At 36.5% G+C, this 21880-nt stretch overlaps 3 protein-coding genes across 8 annotated transcripts; all 3 read left to right on the top strand.

The window, feature by feature from the left end:
- The first annotated feature begins 2283 nt into the window (after positions 1–2283).
- LOC114752460 (uncharacterized) lies at positions 2284–7003 on the top strand. Of its 3 annotated transcripts, none has more exons than XM_028941202.1 (8): positions 2284–2612; positions 2770–2837; positions 3080–3146; positions 3290–3444; positions 3568–3644; positions 4577–4645; positions 4923–5023; positions 6227–6517. In XM_028941202.1, exons 1-8 carry the CDS (start codon positions 2355–2357, stop codon positions 6236–6238), a joined length of 807 nt encoding a protein of 268 aa, XP_028797035.1. In that variant the 5' UTR covers positions 2284–2354; the 3' UTR covers positions 6239–6517. The 3 variants fall into 3 exon arrangements, with proteins under 3 accessions (XP_028797035.1, XP_028797034.1, XP_028797033.1); XM_028941201.1 differs by lacking the exon at positions 6227–6517 and adding an exon at positions 5919–6012; XM_028941200.1 differs by lacking the exon at positions 6227–6517 and adding an exon at positions 6551–7003 and having other exon boundaries at positions 2291–2612.
- Positions 7004–8078: 1075 nt separating this feature from the next.
- LOC114752462 (beta-carotene isomerase D27, chloroplastic) lies at positions 8079–16549 on the top strand. 3 transcript variants are annotated; one of them, XM_028941205.1, is made up of 8 exons: positions 8079–8434; positions 8517–8612; positions 8903–9007; positions 9580–9679; positions 9760–9851; positions 9976–10056; positions 10189–10257; positions 11161–11693. In XM_028941205.1, the coding sequence occupies exons 1-8, from the start codon at positions 8306–8308 to the stop codon at positions 11191–11193; spliced, it is 705 nt and encodes a 234-aa protein (XP_028797038.1). In that variant the 5' UTR covers positions 8079–8305; the 3' UTR covers positions 11194–11693. The 3 variants fall into 3 exon arrangements, with proteins under 3 accessions (XP_028797038.1, XP_028797039.1, XP_028797037.1); XM_028941206.1 differs by lacking the exon at positions 11161–11693 and adding an exon at positions 16474–16549 and having other exon boundaries at positions 8080–8434; XM_028941204.1 differs by having other exon boundaries at positions 8085–8434; positions 11554–12068.
- LOC114752457 (proline-rich receptor-like protein kinase PERK3) lies at positions 15056–21309 on the top strand. 2 transcript variants are annotated; one of them, XM_028941198.1, is made up of 8 exons: positions 15056–15532; positions 16474–16872; positions 17367–17738; positions 18409–18618; positions 19404–19775; positions 19890–20133; positions 20217–20364; positions 20637–21309. In XM_028941198.1, the coding sequence occupies exons 1-8, from the start codon at positions 15502–15504 to the stop codon at positions 21012–21014; spliced, it is 2154 nt and encodes a 717-aa protein (XP_028797031.1). In that variant the 5' UTR covers positions 15056–15501; the 3' UTR covers positions 21015–21309. The 2 variants fall into 2 exon arrangements, with proteins under 2 accessions (XP_028797031.1, XP_028797030.1); XM_028941197.1 differs by lacking the exon at positions 15056–15532 and adding an exon at positions 16049–16380.
- The last annotated feature ends 571 nt before the right edge of the window (positions 21310–21880 follow it).

Genomic DNA, 21880 nt, shown 5'->3' with positions numbered 1-21880 from the left:
AAAAACAACAGAAAAAAAAGTAGAAATTACTAAATCCTAAATCAAGTTTATTTTTTTTATATTTTAACAAGTTTTAACTGAACCTAATTTGCAAATGACAATATTTTTTAGGAACATCTGATTTGAGATTATGTTCAAATTCTTTTTTTAATCCATTTTCTTTTTATAAATGTGGAAACTAATTGAAAAGTTTGTCTTTGTTATGAATTTAAATTTACAATTCATTTTGTTTTACAAATTTATAATTTTTTAAAAATAATATTGCATATACTAACAGGATTTTTATTAATAAAGGCAGTTTCCCTGCAAACAATTAAATTAGTATTTTGAAAAAAATTAATACACATTTATTATCAATAACTAATTTAACTGATTTTTGATATTTATAAATTAATTACTTAGTTGTTGCGTTAGATAAAAATAATAATAAATTGTAAATGATTTTTAAAATTTTAACATTGAATATTTTATGGGAAGGGTGATTATATCCGAAAATTTGAATTTCTTTTGCTTTCAACCGAAATTAAATTATTGGCCCCAGAGTGACATTTCCCTCGCTGTAATACTTGATCTCTCTGTGTCGTGGGATTGAGATGGCAGCCTCATGCTGTGGTGTGTTTTGTTTTTTGTTTTCCTTTTGTATTCTAAATTAAATACTGTCAACCCAGTCTTTTTAGCAAGGAGTTCTCACAGGCTACTTTTGGCGATCTGTATCTTCCAAGTTCCAACAGTTGCCTCTTCTGTGTGATGCATTTTTCATGAATCTGTGTGTTCAATTGAAAACAATCTAAAAGGAAATGTTGATTTCCAAACACATCTAAAAAAACAATCTGTTCCCCCAACTTTTATATTTAGTCTTTTTAGCAAGGAGTTCTCACAGGCTACTTTTGGCGATCTGTATCTTCCAAGTTCCAACAGTTGCCTCTTCTGTGTGATGCATTTTTCATGAATCTATGTGTTCAATTGAAAACAATCTAAAAGGAAATGTTTGATTTCCAAACACATCTAAAAAAACAATCTGTTCCCCCAACTTTTATATTTAGTCTTTTTAGCAAGGAGTTCTCACAGGCTACTTTTGGCGATCTGTATCTTCCAAGTTCCAACAGTTGCCTCTTCTGTGTGATGCATTTTTCATGAATCTGTGTGTTCAATTGAAAACAATCTAAAAGGAAATGTTTGATTTCCAAACACATCTAAAAAAACAATCTGTTCCCCCAACTTTTATATTTAGTCTTTTTAGCAAGGAGTTCTCACAGGCTACTTTTGGCGATCTGTATCTTCCAAGTTCCAACAGTTGCCTCTTCTGTGTGATGCATTTTTCATGAATCTGTGTGTTCAATTGAAAACAATCTAAAAGGAAATGTTTGATTTCCAAACACATCTAAAAAAACAATCTGTTCCCCCAACTTTTATATTTAGAGGCTGACGGAGTAGCCATTACCGGACAATATTGGCTAATAGCTAGTGATCTTCTGTCTGTGAACAGTGTCGATACCTCATGCTTGATGAAAATAACATGCTTTCAAAGGATAGGTTTTATCTGTTTGCATTAATTACTTTCAAGTATTTATTTCACCGGTAACCATGGTCTGTTACAGCAGTGAATTACTCCTCCAGTCCTTAATATAAGACTCAATTCTTAAGTTGGTTTTTGTTTTAAATATAAGATCCATTTATTATGTTTATCAATTTTCTCTAAATTACCCATATAAATACTCTCTCAACTAGAATCAAGTAAAAGAGAGAGTGGGTATTAAAAAAAATGATTATAGTGTTTTAAGAAAAATATGTCATTTTTTTTTATAATTAACTAATTTACTTAACTTCTTTAATCTAATCAAATTAGTTAAACGAGTCTTATATTAAGAAATGGAGGAGTATGTTTTTATAGAAATCACATACGCGCGCGTTGAAAAGATATTTGCACAGGGCATACAAGATACACAGCATAGATCAACATTCCATATTATAATTTAATCTATGCTTTATGATGAACATTCAATATTCTACACAGCGTAATCGACCAGAATGCATGTCATGTGTCCGCGCTCCTTCCTCTTTTCTTTTCTTTTCTAGCCAGAAAATTATGTGACGGTGGACACGAGCAATTCACGAATCACGAAGAAGCCCTAAACAGGCATACGGCTTAATTTGGAACAGGAAAAAACACCAAAAAAAAAAAAAAAGGAAGGGAGGACAGGAAGTCAAGAACCAAGGAAGTAAGAAAGAGGAGGGCCAAAAAAAAAAAAAGGCGCGATCCTTCCTAGTTGCCTCTGGGGACGGGTGGCGGGTCAACCTGAAATAGGGAGGGAAGGAGGAAGGGAATAGATGGACCGATTTACTCATTCCTCACAATGCTTCACACGCTCTCTCTTCTACTTTTCTTGGCCTCCGTCTCAATCGGAGGGGTCGACTCACACGAGGAGTCAGGTACGTGGAGCTGCGATTCTAACTCGGAGATCCGACTCAAGGTCGACTTTAACCCTGGACTTATCACTCTAGATGGCCATGCCGACGATTGGAAGGACATTGATGGCTCCGACTTCTCTCTTCGCCCCGCTATTGATCCAGATGCTGACAAAGAGTACAAAGGCGGCAAGATGACTGTTAAGGTACTCCTCATATTTCTCATCCAACCTGATGCTATTATCCATAGCCAATATGTGTGTGTGTGTGTGTGTGGAATAATCGTGCGTTGCATAGCTGCTTGTGAATTATCTTCAACATTTGTTCGCTATGTTTTCACGCCATGATTGCGGTGTATTTCAGACTCTGCACGACGGCCGCGATATTTTCTTTCTGCTTGAAGTTGATGGTGTCTACACTTATTCTAAAGGGTAAGCCATGGCGTGCAAAGGAACTGTATTCAATTCCCCGAGTTGTGTATATTTGCTTAATGCTAACATGCATGTTTGACTGTTATAACAATGTTTTCCTAATAATTATTTTAAGCTCGTGTTATTGCGGTCCAAAATGACTGAAAAACAGGGAATGTTCCCTTATCTTTACATCCACTACGTTATTTCTTCCTCAATTACGACAAACTTTTGTTCACTCGATATATTTTTTGTCAATGCAGAAATAGCAATAAATGTCCATCCGTTGCTCTCATGTTTCAAATTGGGGATGGTGCCTCTTATCATGATGTAAGAAACACCACTGACTAACGGTCTAGTTAATTTAAAATTTCTCAAAATTTTTGCAGTTCTTGTTGCTTTCAATCTATTTTAAGCACATTGAGATAATCGTAATGAATTATTAAATGATAAATCTGCGTCAACTTTATGAGATGGGCGGCTGCGGAGAACATACAAGCTCTTGCACAAACAAAACCTGCAAAGGTCATGAAGTCGACATCATGCATTTCTCCATCGGTAATGCTATTCCAGGAAGGCTATATGGCGGGAATCCTGTAGACAACAGGAATGGAAATGGAGGTGACAGGTGATAAACTGCAAAATTTTCGTGGCTTTCACTTTTGAGTATTAGGTTCAAATGAGACTGTCGGTTATAGAGCCATTATTATAATAGACATGTTAATTCAATTGTCCACTTTCATATGTACAGGTTTGGCCATTTGGTGGATCTTTATGCCTGGAATCCCCACTGTAGATACTTAGATGGATTTGGTCCTCCGGGCTCAGGTATAGATGGATATCATATTTTCAATAAGAAATATGTATTTATATGGTTAAAAGAAGCAAAGTGGATGCTGCAAAGATGACAGCTACGTGATATTAATTTAGGGAACAACCTTACAACTTTTCTTTTAGTGTAACGCTACGGGTTCCTCCATAGATCTTTTAAAAACTCAAAAAAGCTACTTCTTTAGCGTAAACCTTTTAACTATCTTACAATATTTCTCAAATCGTTATTACTGACTTGAGCGTAGATTGAAATCGTTTGACTGTTTCATGCATGGCACACTCGTGCACACTGGAAAATGATTCACTTTTACTCCCGCTTTCTCTTGAACAACTGAAGCAGTGCCTTGCTTGAGGCATGCGTGTGTGTGTGTGTGTGGGTGTGCGGGTGTGTGTGTCTGGGTGTGTCCTTTTACTGATGTTTGGTATGCATGATGTTGAAGGATTGGCTGACAAAGGGGATAGGAATGGAGTGGGAAACGACCCTAAAAAAATAATGAAAAGGGGCAGGAACAGTTAATTAAGTAATAATATCAAGAATATTAGACAATGCATAAATTCTTAATGCTTTGTTTTCTTTGATTCCATCTCCCGTTACTTTCCACTCTTCCAACCAAACATTCCGTCCTGGCGGGGAAAAAAAGTTTTATTGTTCTATGGATGTTTTGTCTGATCATATTGTTTCTCATTTCCCCCCCAAAATCTTGCTTTCCTTAATATTTTTTCTGATGTACAGAATTCTAGTATACTTTTGGTCATGCTTTGCCTTCTAGGGAAGTTTATATATACTTTTTTTTTTTTTTTGGGTGACAATTTTATGTAGACTATTGTAATAGAGAAAGGAGTATTTTTTGGTATCCCAAATAATTTACCCAATTTAAGGTCATTTTAAAACTTGATCCTTCTTTTTTTTTTTTTTTGGTGGTTTCCAGTAAATGATTCTAGCGCACAGAATGACTGGAAGGGCGCTTGGTGGCACAGCAGTTTCACAGTTCACTCAGGTGAGTAACCCTTTCCACCTTAATGTATAAAAGAATTAATCCCCACTAAGTCACGAAGTCCATTCAGTTGATCTATAAAAGATAATTGATTCTTTGCCCCTTATTGGGTGGATGTCTTGCTGTGCTATAATTATTTTTCTATGTTAAAGTATATTTTGGCTTTTATCTACTCACACGTGTTGCATTGTATTGATCTCTCTTCCTTTCACGTTATCATCTGGCTATTTTTATGTCTATGTTGCCCAGACTAACAAACTTTCATGCTTGTTCATAGCAGGTTTTATCGAGGATGAGAGTCCATATGCAGAAAATGGAAAAAAGGGTACATACTTTTTTGAATTCTCAAGGCCCTTGAGAACCATGGATCATCTTCAACAGGTTAGAAAATAACGTGCTGCTTTCAGAAGTTCATAGGTAGTCAGAGCATGTATTGACCTGTCCAGATATCGTGTTTGTTGATTACTGAATTTGGGTCCATTATTGCCTCTGAATTTATATCCGGATTTCTTGTCAAGTCAGGAGGGTTTTTCTAGACCTACTATTTTGAACTTTATTGTTGATCAGTTTTGTTGACATCACCATGCTAAGTGCTTAGTTGATATAATCGATAATTGAAGGGAGGTCTATGATTAAACAATTTCAATAGGGGACATCCTTAGAATATTTTCTATCGTTGCTGACAAAATTCTTGCTATACTCGACACACAGATCATTCTCTCATGTCACAGCCAAAAAATTGTGGCAGCAATACGACCACCAAAATTATTTCTAGGGCCCATTTTTAAATGCCTTTTGGAACGGTTTTAGAATTTTTTTTTTTTATATTTTAATGCATGTTTGAAATATGCTATATCAACTGATCAATGTTCTCTGGATATTACGGGGTAAAAACACGTTTGCAGTCCTTGCTGCTTGTGAGTTCTAAGCTTACAAGGGGCATGAAACTAAGCTTTTCACTTCTGGCTTTTCATAGAAAGGCTGTTGGAAAATGAGTTTCCTGTACTTGATGTGAAACATTGCCTTACTAAAAAGTAAGGTGGGTTTATTTGATGATCTGGGTAGGTGATTTCCGCAAAGGTATTGAGCTTGATGCTTGTTGATGTAGTGATTCCGCAAATTTCTTCCATAGGGAATCTGATTATATGCAAACTCTAACTCCCAAAGATGGTTTGGCATTGATGGTTTTGTCTTTTGATTCTAGAGAGGTAGAACTAGCCTAGGGTATGTCTGAATATCTTTGTAAAATCTGTTGGGGAGAATAATTTTCTTTTAGGTTACAAAGTAAAGACAGTCTTCAGAAGAAGAGATGGAAGGCAGGGTAACGATTGAACTTGCATTATGCTCCTCCGATTCTTAATGTAACACCTAATTAACTAATTTGAATAAATTAAGGATGTTGGTTAAATTGGTTAACATGATATATTTTTTTTAAAACACCTTGAGCATCTTTCTTAATTCCCTCCCTTCTTTTCCTACTTGATTATTATTGGGGAAATATCAATGGGGTTAATTTGAAAAAAAAAATTGATAAAAAGGTAAAATAAGTCTTGTATATAGAACCAATATCGACTTCCCAATTAGGCCTTACATTAAATACCGAAGGAGTATGAAAACTCCTAGCAACTATCTCCAAAAAATATGCCACTTGAGCTAAGGCTCTTTAGATGATTATTGCATCAAGTTTCCATCATCAACTTCCAGCCAGTATAATTTATGTGGCCAAGATTCAGCCACTTAGCTGTGGCATTGGTGTTACAAGTGGCATCATAAATTGCTCCCTCGCCACAATTTGTATCGTTGAGAGTGCTCAAAACCTAGCAGTTTTGTCTTATTACTTAATGCTTTTGAATTTTTTCTACGTGGCAGCAACTAACTGAAATGGTGTACGTTACCTGGTGGTTGCAGGATGCACAATTCACTATTGGTAGATCCAGTAAGATGTCTGCTGCATTCTGGTATCCAGTTGATGATCAACCATGGCATGGTTCTGGACACTATTCTATTGACTGTGATTGGGTTCCCTTTGAAATATCTTCAGGAACTTCTTTGCTCGGCAAGTCAGCAGCAACTAGTTCATGGAGCGCTGCCAGTGCATTTTCTCTGTTCCTATCAGCAGCGGCACTATGCGCAACTGTGTTTTTGGGTTATCATGTATTTTTGAGACCGAAGAATGTCCCTTTTACACCTATGGAGGAGCTTTAAACATAGCCCAAGCTGCGTGAGTTTGGTATTGTACTATTCATTTGAGATTGTACTGGCTACGATTGTACTGTTTAGTGCGTTCACTTTATTCCATTTGTTTAGTTTAATTCAAACATTAATTATCCAGGCAATGTTAGAAAATTTAGTTCCTAGTCAGCATAATGGAGTTCCATCTCGTGCCTAGTAGATTATAATCTCCGGGATCTGTACATAGGCCCGATAAAGAGGAGCGGGAAATTTCCTCGAGAGCCAAGGATATTGATGCCTCGGTATAAATATAAGCCGATGAAACAAGGTCTGGATGGTCAAGATCTAGGGTATGCCTCTAGGTTCTAATTTTCATACTGATATGAAAATTACATTGGTGAATATTCTATAAGTGCTCATTCAGTGATGAGGTAATTTTAACGGGTATCCAGAAAAAAATTACTTTTCCGGTCCTTAATATAATATCTATTTAACTAATTTGATTAGATTAAGGAATTTAGATAAATTAGTTAATTATGAGAAATGTGATATGTTTTTTCTAAAATACCAAAATTATTTTTCTTAATACCTCATCTTTTTCTTCTATTTGATTATAGTTTAGGGAGTATATCTATAGGGGTAATTTAGAGAAAATTAATAAATATGATAAATGAGTCTTATATTTAGGTCTAAAACCAACTCAACAATTAGATCTTATATTAAAGACTGGAGGAGTAATTCATAACTTTGGCTATGAAAATTTAAATCAACTATGCCTGGAGGATGAATTTCTAACGAAACCATCAATAAAATATTAAATAGATAAAATGCGGACCAATATTAAAAAAAAAATTGAAAAGCACATTAATGTCTGCTCTATCCTCATATTTTACACAAATTTTTAAACGGGCTCTGATTATTTAAAGGGGGAATGGCATTTGATGGCCAAAGTATTGAATTAATTCAATATTGGAAGTTTGGAGCGCTGTACAGAATGGCTGCAGAAGAACAGAACGGATAAAGGAGTGAAGAAAAACAAGGCCATAAAAGGACGATGAAAAAAAAAAAACAAATAAAGAAAAGTGAGAAAATGAGGTCGTGAAACAGTTGAAAATATTTGGTGGCAGACAAATGAAACCGTTAAAAAATACAGAGATTAACTGTATTTATGAGGACGCGTCTGATAATTGTAGTACTGGGATTGATAGATTAATTTCTACTTCAGAATAATTTTAATAGTAATATGGTCGAAGAACTGAAGGTAATCCTCGGATAAGCGCGGGTACATTTCTAACGGGTGAAAACGAAATGTTAGCACTGAGGAGCATGTAATCACTTACCATTTCACAAACTATTGGATAAATTCGTATGGAGACCATCCAGTGAAACTGCCCACTGCAATTGCGCAAACAAATTCACGGAGGTACCGACTGGCAATTGACCAAACAGCATCTGTAGGGGAGAGGGAGAGGCTTACAGCGGAGGAGTGGAATGGAACCGCTAGGCGTTGTTAGAGCCCCTATCATTTCTTCTTTTACGCCGTGGAATTCCCTTCTCCTTCCTAAGCGCCTTCAAAGCCATCGTTTTTGCGTTTCCTGCACTTCTTCAGGATCTAGATCAGTGCGCTTCAACTTTCTTTTATTTTTTTGGGTTCTGAAACTCCTTCAATTATTAATTATTGTTATGCACTCGACATGATCAGGTAGAACATGCGAAAACTGCAGCTTCAACTCCAGAATACAAGCCCGGTGTATTTGATGACTTGTTCCTCAATTTGTTCCGCAACAAATTAGTGGCGGTAAATCTACTGAGCTTTATAGCTTCTTCCCTTTTGTTTCTCTGAGCTTAATTTTCCCTCTTGAGCATAATCGGGGAGGGAGGAAAGAGAAACAAATTGGGGAACAGAATGGTCTTCTCTATTTTCAATTAGCTAATTATGGTATTAAGATTGTTTATATGCGCTGAAACTCTACTAGCTGGAAATTGTGGAACGGAATGCTATATATTCCTATGTTTGTGAAGAGTCCGTCTGTTGACGCTTTTTGTCAAAATATGGTGTTGGAATATCATTACACGACCTGGTTTCAGGAGGTTGGATGGGATTCAAACAAACCTGGATATGATGGACTTATTGAAGTTGCGAACCATCTCATGATGAAGGGCAGAACAAGAGCTGATACGATTGAAGCAGCGGTATATCAGTTTAATGTGCTTCCTTCTGTTGCCATCTATTTAGCATCAGTATCAATAAATAGCAATATCATCAATATCATCATTTGACATACAATATAAAATTTATATCATGTCACAGTATTCACAAATCATAAACAATGCATGGACACACATAGTTTCATATGAAACAGGCGGATCAATGCAAACTTTGTTGGACCTTTGTTGTGTAACCCTCCACTGCCACAGAATGAGTGAACTTTTTTATATGCAGCAGAATATGGTTCGAGTCTCACTGGATTAAATTTAAGTGTTTGGTAAAACAAAAACCAGCTTAGAACTGTTTATGACTCAGATTGGTATTGTGATTCTATAATAAATGGAGAGCAGGGAAAGTTTTGGTTCAAACAAATAAACAGTTGGGTAAAGACAAACATTTTATAAGGTTTAGCTTGAACTATTTTTGACTAAAAGTTGGTAAAATAGGAACTGATGTTTCTTGCCGTTTAGTTTTTAGTATCATTTGTCCTTTTGGGTTTCTTATGAATTTGAAATAACGTTTGTGGCAAACTTAGTCGACTAACTATTGATGGCAGGTACGAGTATTGAGGTCCTTGTTTCCTCCATTTCTTTTAGAGCTATATAAAATTCTCATAGCTCCTATAGATGGGGGCAAAGTTGCTGCTATGATGGTTGGTGAGTCAAATACATCTCATTTCTATCGTTAGAAGCCAAAAACATGTTTAAACATTCTAAGACAGTATTTTGTTTTCAAGCAAGGGTTACTGCACTGACCTGTCAATGGCTAATGGGCCCGTGCAAAGTCAATTCTGTCGACTTGGACAATGGAGTCTCTTGCAGTAGTGGGGTGATCACCTGTTCTGCCTTGTGTTAGATCTAGTATGATTATCGTCAAGCTTTAGGCCAAAGAGAATGACATGACTGAATGATAACATTTTATTCGAGACTGACATACTTCTCAATTCTTGTAGGTTTATGTGGAAAGATGCAAGTATCTGGAAGAAAGCAAATGTGCCAGTATTTGCATCAATACTTGCAAATTTCCGACACAGGTTAGTGGTCATTCAAAATACTTCTTTGCCATTCATTACGTTGCCATAAGAGATGAAAGTATTGAGCACTTCTCAGTAATTTTTTTTGGCACCTCCACTGTTTACATTTGGCTTTCATTATATCCCATTTAGACTTTCTTCATGGATCATATGGGAGTTCCACTGCTAATGGAGCCCAACTTCAGTGATTACAGTTGTCAGGTAATATTTATACTATCTGTCTATCTCTGCCCTAGGGAAAATGACAGTCACTTTGGCTTTCAGGGAAAACTTCTTTCTATTATATCTCTTATCTACTCACTGCTAGCCACAGGAAACTTGTTACCGCCAACCTCCCTGGTTGATAATTAGGCATTTCCCACTTGTTTCCGTAGTTCAGCAGAACATTCCTTAAATCTGCTGATGGAATAATTTAATTTTATGGATCTCGATTCTTGCAATAGTGAGCGAGGGAATGATAATCCATCATACCAAATGCTGTTTAGCCAGATTCCTTCGCCCGCTCCCACTCCTTTTCGATGGATTCAGTGATATTTAACGTGAACTTACTTTTCCCCCCATCTTTTTGACCGTAAGTGAAACTGGGATATGTTTTACAGTAGCGGACCCTAACGAACCAATTCAGCGGGCGGATAAGGAAGGCCATGGCCACCCCTTTCACTTGCCCAAGTCCTCAAATTAAATTTTCAATTACCACGTCTCAGCTATGCGTATTTTTGACAGGGAATTTTTTTGGCACGGGGTTGATGTTATCAATTACCATGGCTATTATTTCACGCCCTGGCAGTGGACTAAAAGTCCACCAGGCCCATCGACTTAATGTAGAGGCCTTTTCTTCCAGATTTTGTAATGTTGTCTAAAACTCTCACTTTTTTTTTCCTTCCACTACCCACGCTGGGTTCAAATATTGAGTTTTATCCTCTTGGTCACTTTCAGTTCTCTTCCAGATCTAAATAAATGGTTGAATTTTTCAAATTCTATTTAAAACAACACAGCACGTTCAGGAATCCGTTCCAAAATGACCGGTTTCAACTTTCAATTCTTTCGCCCCTCGTTGGTGGCCATCTGCTACTTTCTTCAATGGTCTTCTGATTATTTTGGTAGAAACTCGGATGGATAGTCATCAACCAACAGTGATGGCATTCTTGTCGAGCTCTTGCTGCTTTAAGAGACCAGTGATTGAAGTCCATTACATTTTCTTCGTCTTCATTGTGATCTATTTCAAGATCTTTGGAACAATTGAAAGATAGAAGCGGGAGGCATAATTAGAGTAAAACTAGTTTTCCAGCGTTGACCACTGATTGTGGGCTGTGCCTGAAAACTGAAGTTCTATTAGCAATTAAGGATCTAGACGGAGTTAAAGTTGACAGTCCGTGTGTCAATTTTTGGTGTCTTAAAGCCGCAGATGTTGACGGAAAATAGTTGTATAACCAATATGTCTAATAAGATAAACTGGTGCCACAAGTTTCTTATAGTTGTAAAACACTAAAATGTCAGTTCAAATTTGGAGTCCTTCCACCACAACCGGAAGATGACAGCATCCTGAAAGAGCCCTGCCTGGAGGCATGTCCACATGCTGTCAAGCGAAGAGTCGTTGCCAGGAATATAGATGAAGCTCAAGCTCCGTGCCCCAAGATTTGATTAACTCTCAAAACCCACCGTTTGAAGATGCAACTTTTTAGGTATAGATTTTCTTCAGGCCAAAAGAAAGGCATAGAATATCACTTTCTCACTTCCATACTGATCATTCATCCTTGTATCATCTAGTACTTGTTATTGTCAGCCGGGCATGAGGAGAGATATTGATGTCACTATTTGACTTTTTGCCGTCACTGTTTGACTTATTTGTGGATTTAACGACCACACACGAGTTCGCTTGTTTAGACAACCCGTAATCAGGATAGGAATATAGGATGTATAAAATATAAACGGTTATGGACGTTATGACTTATTTTAAATTTTGTACATGTGGGTGGACTTATTTACTTCAGCAATGGATCAGATTCTCTCAATCACCTCTCCTGCAAATTCAATAAAGCTGATAAATTAAAAAAAAAAAAAAAAAACTCACTTCGCTGATATTCATATAAAAAATACCTTCGGCGACTCGTTTCTTTGTTGGCAGGAGAGTGGAAAAGAAATAAGGATTCAATGCCACCTTAATATTATTGTTCTTTGAATTCTCTAATTTCTTCACTAATTGTGAGATGTACTGTTCCCATGTGAAATATAGACTTCAAGTTATGAATCCAATTAATCTCTTTTAGTCAAACATTATTTTGTTTAAGACGAAACGCTTACTTCCTTTGAAATTTAAGTGTGTGATACTATTTTACCTCCTTCATTCTCTTTGGATTTTTTTAATTATTGATGTTCTGTTTTTTAACAATTATTTTGTCTCATACCGATTTTTATAGTTAACTTAGCCTCCTTAAATATCAATATAGAAGTATAGAGATTCATATTTACAAGTTATAAATAGTACTATTAAATATTAACTTAATATTAATTACGGAATTATAGATTTTGTATAAATGTAGGTGGGCATATGGCTCGTTTTAGACACGATGTAACTAACGGAGCAATATTTTCTATTTCTGGGTTTTAAAATAAAAGGCATTTTGTCCCATACTATTTTTTATATAAATTTTTTCTATTTTTATCGTGTGATGATATTTTCTTCGATATTTAAAGGGGAAAATCACTAACAGGTCCCACAGAAGGTAATTTATTACTCTGAGGTCCCATGAAATGTCAAAATCATTAACAGGTCCCAAGGGACCTCAAAGTAATATTTTCGTTTTGTAAAATGATATTACTACCCCTCATATTCCAGATTCACATTTGCTCTGTCATTACGATTTACAACCTCAGCAGCGACTATTAACAACCTAATGAGAGGGCGTTAACAACCCTAGCAGTATCCGTTAACAACTTACTTTATAGAATTATATAACCTCTACATAAGAGTAAATTATAACCAAATAATATAATACAACAACTTTAACACTAAAATAGGAAGCTTTTTGATATCATTAAGAATTTTAACTAGATCCAATAGGATTATAGTAATATTTTAATGCGAATATCCATTTACAATCTCAACAGCGATTATTAACAACCGAATGAGAGGGCATTAACAACCTAAGCAGTATCCATTAACAACTTATTTTATAGAATATATAACCTCCGCATAAGAGTAAATTATAACCAAATAGTATAATACAACAACTTTAATACTAAAATGGGAAGCTTTTTGATATCATTAAGAATTTTAACTAAACCCAATAGGATTATAGCAACATTTTAATGCGAAGATTCATTTACAACCTCAATGGTGAGTATTAATAACCTAAAGAGAACTGTTGACAATCTAGGCAGTATCTATTAACAATTGACTTTATAGGATAATATAACCTCTAACAACTATATAAGATTAACTTTAAGACTATTTAGTTATAGTTTAGTTAGTTATAGTTAGAAGTTATATTATCCGATAAAGTTAGTTGTTAACAGACACTGCTATGGTTGTTAACAATTCTCCTTAGGTTATTAATACTTACTGTTGAGGTTGTAAATGGATTTTCGCATTAAAATGTTGCTATAATCCTATTGGATTTGGTTAAAATTCTTAATGATATCAAAAAGCTTCCCATTTTAGTGTTAAAGTTATTGTATTATACTATTTGATTATAATTTACTCTTACGTGGAGGTTATATAATTCTATAAAGTAAGTTGTTAACGGATACTGCTTAGGTTGTTAATGCCTTCTCATTCGGTTGTTAATAGTCGCTATTGAGGTTGTAAATGGATCTTCGCATTAAAATATTACTATAATCCTATTGGATTTAGTTAAAATTCTTAATGATATCAAAAAGCTTCCCATTTTAGTGTTAAAGTTGTTGTATTATATTATTTGGTTATAATTTACTCTTATGCAGAGGTTATATAATTCTATAAAGTAAGTTGTTAACGGCTACTGCTTAGGTTGTTAATGCCCTCTCATTCGGTTGTTAATAATCGCTGTTGAGATTGTAAATGGATATTCGCATTAAAATATTACTATAATCCTATTGGATCTAGTTAAAATTCTTAATGATATCAAAAAGCTTCCCATTTTAGTGTTAAAGTTGTTGTATTATATTATTTGGTTATAATTTACTCTTATGTAGAGGTTATATAATTCTATAAAGTAAGTTGTTAACGGATACTGCTAGGGTTGTTAACGCCCTCTCATTAGGTTGTTAATAGTCGCTGCTGAGGTTGTAAATCGTAATGACAGAGCAAATGTGAATCTGGAATATGAGGGGCAGTAATGTCATTTTACAAAACGAAAATATTACTCTGAGGTCCCTTGGGACCTGTCAGTGATTTTGACATTTCATGGGACCTCAGAGTAATAAATTATCTTCTGTGGGACCTATTAGTGATTTTCCCTATTTAAAGTATTCCACGCAATATAAGGTCAGCAAATATTACAAAAGCCAAAATATAGAATGAACTGCATTTTTTGGCAAACCACCAGCAATAAAAAGTATCTAATACTTCTGGGCTCTGGCATCATAAGGAAATGTACCTAATTTTATATTAGCTGTCATTAACACAGGGATATATTGATTTGTGGCGGAAGTTTGTTATCTATCTAATTACTTTGATTCTGCTGGCACAAAAAAATCTAATTACCTGAATTCAAGGTCAAAAAACTTCAACTAAAGAGGATCTCAACTGACAAGATAACGCAAGAAGAAAGTTACAGGCAGCGCACAGTCAAAGCGCCTTTTTGTTCTATGTTACCGTTAACCAACGTCTAGATTCGGATGACCAAGAAATAGCACTGTGCTCTTTTTTATTACTCGTATTAATTTTTTTCCCCAACAAGAAATAGCACTGTACCGACACTATACAGGATCGTCTCCATGCTTCACGGCGAGGCAATCTGAAAAGCGAGACCCCTTGCCTTGACTGTCTCTCTCGTATTTCCCTTTCCTCCCCGCAGCCACTTACTGTTAATGGGTTCTTTTCCGTTACAGCGTACATAGTGACTGGCAATTAACGCCCGCGTGCGCGCATGCCCCCACACGCGTCGGCAACCAAACAAAAAACGCCGAAAAAACATTTAATCCGTTTTTCCCAAACCAAATAAACGGCCTTCTCCGTCGCTGGCAAGTGATAACAGATCCACGTACCAACACTAGCAGTCACCTTCCGTTGGCTCTCCGATTCAACTCAGCTATGGGTTCTTGGACTCGGAGTTTACTCTCTCAAGCTCGAATTACGGCGCCTGTATTTCTTCTCCTAGATCCCCCTTCGTTTTCTGTTACTCGTGCTCCTTGCTCCTAGTCACAGTGTCGCTCCTGCTATTCGACTTTTATGCTCATCCCCGCCGTTGATTTCAACGAAATTTTATAGATCTGGAGCGTCAGGGGCAATCAACGGCCTCGGTGATGTCGGTCCTTCCAGTTTCTATCTTAATCGGTAATACAGATTTTTAGAAGTCCATCATTTTGCGTTCACTTGCAGTTTCACAGGGACTTTTATGACTAAGGAAACAGGAAACAATGCAATGGACTTGAATTCTGCTTGCATGTTTGTATAATTTGGTGTTTAGAATCAGGCAATTTCATAGTCCTTCGTCAGCTGCATATTGTTCCCGTATATTTATCGTGTAATCTTCGGAGCGAGAATTTATCTTACTTTGGCTCTCTGCGTTTGCTGGCTACTACCAATGTCAAACTGATGTAAATTGTTAATATTGCTCTTAATGATCTTAGAGCTTCTCTTTTAATTAGACGTGTAGGATTTGCTAAGACGGTTTTTTTCTTTTTATCCACAATCATTCGAACATGAAAGCTGAATTTCATTCCTCGTAGCTTCACACTCTCAACTATGAACTTGGTGGTGAAACTAAGATGAAAACCCATTTATTACAAACCCATTGAGTTGGAAGACGTGTTCATTTTACTTGGTAGGGTCTTTGGAGTTGGGTTTCAGCTAGTGGTGCCTGTTTATTATGCCACCTTGAACCTTTGAAGGTGAAATAGACACTTGAAGGAATTCAAATCATGATCCTTCTTTTTATGGGGAGGGGGCTGCGGCACTTTTTGGGTATATGCAAGGGCAATAACTAGTTCAAATTATATATACTAAGGGTATGCTGAGGCAGTTGCACAAAGCCGACATAATTTTCATTAAGAAGAAATATGTTGCAGCTTAGCTTGACTTGAGTTTTAGCTTTCAGTCTATGCTCTATCTTGGAAACAGTCTTGAGGCTGAAGCTCCGGCCATGCTACTAAATAATCCTAAACTACGGTTCTATAGCTATGGAAAGTAAAGTTCAACTTACGTCAGCATACTGCTTTCTTATTTTTTATCATCAAAAATTGAGTTTGACTTTCTAGTTTTTACAAAAAATGCAGGTGCCTTAAAAGTCATCGAACCTCTGTTGCTGAAATGGTTGCTTGTATTATCTTGCTTAGTATTAATGGCCGACTCTAATGCGTTTTCTCCGGCTAGACCACCTTCTGCTACTATGGTTGTTCATGATCTGCCCCTACCAGCAAGTCTCCATGGACAAAAGCATCTACCATCCCATGGTGGACCAATTCCAACACCATCACCTACCCATCCTCCTTTATATAGTCCATCATTGAGTACAGGTCACCCGCTGGCAAGTTCACATTCATCCAATCCATTCATGAAGGGCAGTGAATTGGGACCTCATGTTTCTGGTTTTGGAGATATTGCCCCTGTACATTCAACAGCTGGTGCGATTCCTTCTGGTTTGGCTCAGCCACCCTTATCCCCCTATGCTTCCAGTAAGTGCCATTTTTTGGACTTCCGTGCTTGTTGTCTTTCTAGTTCAATTTTTGGAGCAATTTAGTATGCATAGTTTTCAAAAGAGCCTCTCTAATGTTATTGTTAGACCTGTCAATATCTTCTACTTTCGCCTTTAACAATCTTGCTTCTGTGGTAAAGAATCTGCTTTCTCTTAATGGAAGTTAGTTATTATTTTAATTACGTTAATAAAAAAGAGTGGAGGGATAGTATCGTTTTTAACTGAATAAAAGGTCTAAACTGCATTGATTAGTCAACTAAAAGAGACAACACCATGTGACTTGGAATAAAGGAACTAAATCATTTAATGAACAAAGTAGGGGGGCCAAAATGAAACGAAGCATTGTATATGTTGCAAATAGCTGATTAACTTTCAATTGAAGTATTATACAATTATACAATATTTTACTAGAAAAATGTGAGATTTGGAATCTGAATCTGACAATGACTTGTGTGTTTATATTTGTTCTGCCAGATTGTTGTAAACAAAACATGGTGTTGAAGCGTGGGAGTAAGAGTTGTCACTGCGTGTATCCCATAAAACTAGACCTTCTCCTCTTGAATGTCTCTCAAAACTCTAATTGGAATCTTGTTCTTGATGAATTAGCTACTCAACTTGGGTTGCAAATTTCCCAGATTGAATTGGTAAATTTTTATGTACTCACTTTATCAGCATTAAATATATCAATGGATATCACTCCACATAAAGGGACTAGTTTCTCTGCCAATGATGCATCTAGAATAAACTCTTCGCTTTCAACGCATAAGATTCAGCTAGATCCTAGATTGGTGGGTGACTACAAACTTCTCAATTTGACGTGGTATGAGCCTCCGCCTCCATCTCAAGGTAAGTCCAAATTATTATACTTTGGTGTCCTTGACAATTGAAACTTACATCAAGATGATTATAGTGCAGATGACATATGGCTAATGCTTGTATTATAGTAATGAAACTTTATAAAATTGTTAACTATAATTTTACTATGCTGTTTTAATATGCAAAATTTTGCATTTATTGTTGCCCTTTTGTTTTAATTCATGACTGCTGCTGAAGTAATGTAAGAAAAGATATATGTACACTGAGGTCTTATTCTTTGCTCACCGTCAAATGCAGAACATATAATTTTGATGTTCACAAAGTTTTCTTCTTCCTTTCTGTATATTGTGAGAGATGCATTTTGTGTCATAACATTGCTTATGCATGTTATTTTTTGTTTCTGTGAGTTTATTTATGTGATCCACTTGTTAATTCTTTCAGACGCTTCTTAATTTTGTTTCGTCATTGTTTAGAGATGTCTCGTGTAATATATCTGATGACCTGTCCTTATTTTTTATGTTAAAATATGCTTCAAGTTTCCTTGGCCCCTCAAACTCAGTTCTAGACCTAATATCTGATATAATGTTAAACTAGTATCTGTGGGTTGATGAACGGGTTAAGAATGAACGCCTAAGTGTTTATGTGTTGCCTTAGCCTTCTGTTTGAATGAATATTAAGATATTGTTGTGTGTTAGTGCAGCTCCGACATCTGTTGCGTCGCCTATGAAAGCTCCTATTTACCACAAACCAGCAACTTCAACTCCAAGTGCTTCAAATAGGAGAGGGCATTCAAGTTTGTATGCTATTCTTGGAATTGGTGCTGGCATACTCTTCGTTGCCATTATATCTGTACTCATACTTTGTTTATGCACACTAAGGCCGAAGACCAAAGGACCATCAATAGATACTGGTAATTATCTTTAATACTAGCTCCTTTATCGTGTTTACTTATTCGTTTTTCATTTTTTGCCTTTAATTTGTACACATCCATGTAAAAGCTTATGGAGCAAGCTATTATGAAGATTATTTTTGGTCACCCTTTTACAACAATTTAATAGGGGAATGTTGAGCCCTCTTTAAAGAAAATCTAGACGTCATAAAGAATATAGAGAAAATAGAAAGTACTCTAGGCTGAAGGGACTTTCTCCAGAGGTATGTTTATTGAGTGCTAGTAACGAGAGGGATTAATTATTAGTTAATATGTTTTTTCGGGAGTTGAATATGGACTTGTTAGTGAAACTTTGTCTAGCATACACTTTTATCTGCAGAATCAGAATTTGAAAATTAAAACTGCTGACCTTTTTGTTGGAGAGTATTCTGTCTTCTTAACGTGAAGTTTGCAAATGATCAGATGGCTACCACCCTTTCTAGAACCAAAAAGCAAGAGCCTTACCTTATTGAGAAACTTAATACTGCTCTGACGCCATAACGTTTCAGCCTAGCTAATTTTTTCAGTAACAAAAAGTAGACTGTAAGATAAATAGACATGCGAGACTCAAAACGTTCAATTTTTTTTTTTTTTGCTGAAATGAAATTTCATCCATTGACTAACCCCTGAATGAATTGGAAAAAAATTGAAACTTCTGATGTTCTTATCCATTGTAGCGTTGATAGTAATCTTTCAAAGTTGTGTATCCTTGGTAGCTTTATTTTGCATTCAAGTTTTGATAATAGTTTTTTCTCTCGGTCCTATAGAGAAGCCAAGGACAGAAGGTGCAGTTTCAGCCGCAGGGTCTTTTCCTCATCCAACCAGCACAAGATTTATTGCTTATGAAGAACTTAAAGAAGCAACAAACAACTTTGAAGCAGCAAGCTTACTTGGAGAAGGCGGGTTCGGCAGAGTTTTTAAAGGGGTCTTAAATGATGGTACTGCTGTAGCAATTAAGAGGCTTACTAATGGAGGGCAGCAAGGGGATAAAGAGTTTTTGGTTGAGGTTGAGATGCTTAGTCGGTTGCATCATCGAAATCTTGTAAAATTGGTGGGATACTATAGCAATCGTGACTCATCACAAAATCTATTATGCTACGAGCTTGTTCCAAATGGAAGTTTGGAAGCCTGGCTTCATGGTAATATGATCTCTTAAATTATAAGTTGGCAATAATCTTGAAGTCTATGAAGTATCTTTTGTTTCAGAACTAGTTTTATGCACAGGATTAAAACTGGCACTATTTCTGCAACAGGTCCCTTGGGAATAAATTGTCCTTTGGATTGGGATACCAGGATGAAGATTGCGCTTGATGCTGCAAGAGGACTTGCATACTTGCATGAAGACTCACAGCCCTGTGTTATACACAGAGATTTCAAGGCGTCCAACATATTGCTGGAAAATAACTTCCATGCTAAAGTTGCAGATTTTGGTCTTGCTAAGCAGGCACCTGAAGGCAGAGCTAATTACCTGTCTACTCGTGTCATGGGCACATTTGGGTTTGTCCCAGTCTCATCTTGTTTGGGCTTCTTATTTCCATATAATAAGGTTCTTAATAAGATGTAATGAAACTGTTGTGTAGGTATGTAGCCCCTGAGTATGCCATGACCGGTCATCTACTTGTTAAAAGTGATGTTTATAGCTATGGGGTTGTCTTGCTGGAACTACTGACCGGAAGGAAACCTGTTGATATGTCACAAACAGCTGGACAAGAGAACCTGGTTACTTGGGTTAGTTCTTCACCTTGACCTATTCCATAATTTTTCCTCCTCATGAAGTTCAAATCATAGTCATCTGGCTTTCTGTGTTCCCTTAACTGGAAATATCTCAAGACTAAAGTTGCGTGTGTTCTTTGGAGTTTTTATGTTAATAACTTGTTGTGCGGGGGTTGGTTCCATACATTGACCTATCCATTATCATGCTTGTTAAATCCTCCTCGTCTGTCCTCTGGAGTGATTTGTGGGTGATGGACAATATACTTACAAAGCTATATACCTTTCAGGCAAGGCCAATCCTAAGAGATAAAGACCGGTTGGAAGAGCTTGCTGATCCAAGGCTGGGGGGAAAATATCCAAAGGAAGATTTTGTCCGGGTTTGTACCATTGCCGCGGCCTGCGTCGCACCTGAAGCAAGCCAACGACCCACCATGGGGGAAGTGGTACAGTCACTTAAAATGGTGCAGCGCATGACGGAACATCAGTGTTCCATGGTGGCCCCTTCCAACACAAGGACTAACCTAAGACAGTCCTCTACCACTTTCGAGTCCGATGGGACATCTTCTATGTTCTCTTCAGGTCCCTACTCTGGTCTAAGTGTCTTTGACAATGACAACGGTTCTAGGACGGCAGTTTTCTCTGAAGATCTTCATGAAGGAAGATGACACTTGGAAAGACAAGCTAACCTACAATCAGCGTCCATTTCGAAGTTCGTTGCCTCAATCTAGAGCAGCCTTCTTTCCTATGCCTGAAGGTTTCATAAGCGGCGACATTTTTTAGTAAAGGATTGCAGTTTTCTAAATTTGGCTGCTGAGGGTGCAGATTGTACTATTGTCGCGTGTTTAAGATCCTCCGGGGCAAACGGTCGTCTTGTTTTTACCGGGTAGGGGGATCAATTTTTGTACATATCACATGCGTTGTAGATTTTTTCTTCCTTAATTTAATCTTTTTCGTTTGAAATTGCCAGCATTTTAACTATAAATAATCGTGATGAATCGCCGATTTTGCTGACTCTTTTAAACTGGTTTTATCCAGTGATTTTTGTGTGGAGAATTGGCAGGCAAAGATTGGACTGAAATCACGTTACGTATTCAGATTTAAAATGTTTTATTCTCAAAGTTCTAAATTAAAATATTTTCAAATAAAAATTGGAAAAATGTATCTGATTGATATTCTAAATGTATGAGAATAAAAAATATTTGTTTTTTTTATATCAGAAAATGAAATAAAATTCAGGCCGTTCGTGTTAAGGTAAGATCAGATATGGGATGAAATGAGTTGAGAATTGTTTGAAGATGATTTTGCTACGAGTCCATGACGTAACAGATTTCAAGATGGCGGTGCCAGGGGGCATTGCTGGAATCCGAACTTACCGGACCAGATGTTAAAATTGAGGTTAATAGATTCACTTTAGTATATAAAAAAGGGTAGATTTCAGAATAAACCCTATACATAGAAATCCTATTTCTGCACAAAGGAGGCTACAGCCCCCCCACCATATTTTAAGGGGTCTATCCTTGCACTCCCACCT

The sequence above is a fragment of the Neltuma alba genome, unplaced genomic scaffold, assembly GCF_004799145.2.
Source record: "Neltuma alba isolate B1F8T4 unplaced genomic scaffold, ASM479914v2 tig00007392_pilon, whole genome shotgun sequence".
In the NCBI taxonomy this organism is placed as follows: Eukaryota; Viridiplantae; Streptophyta; class Magnoliopsida; order Fabales; family Fabaceae; genus Neltuma; species Neltuma alba.
Note: the sequence above shows the minus strand (reverse complement) of the source record. Positions and strands in the feature narration are given on the sequence as shown.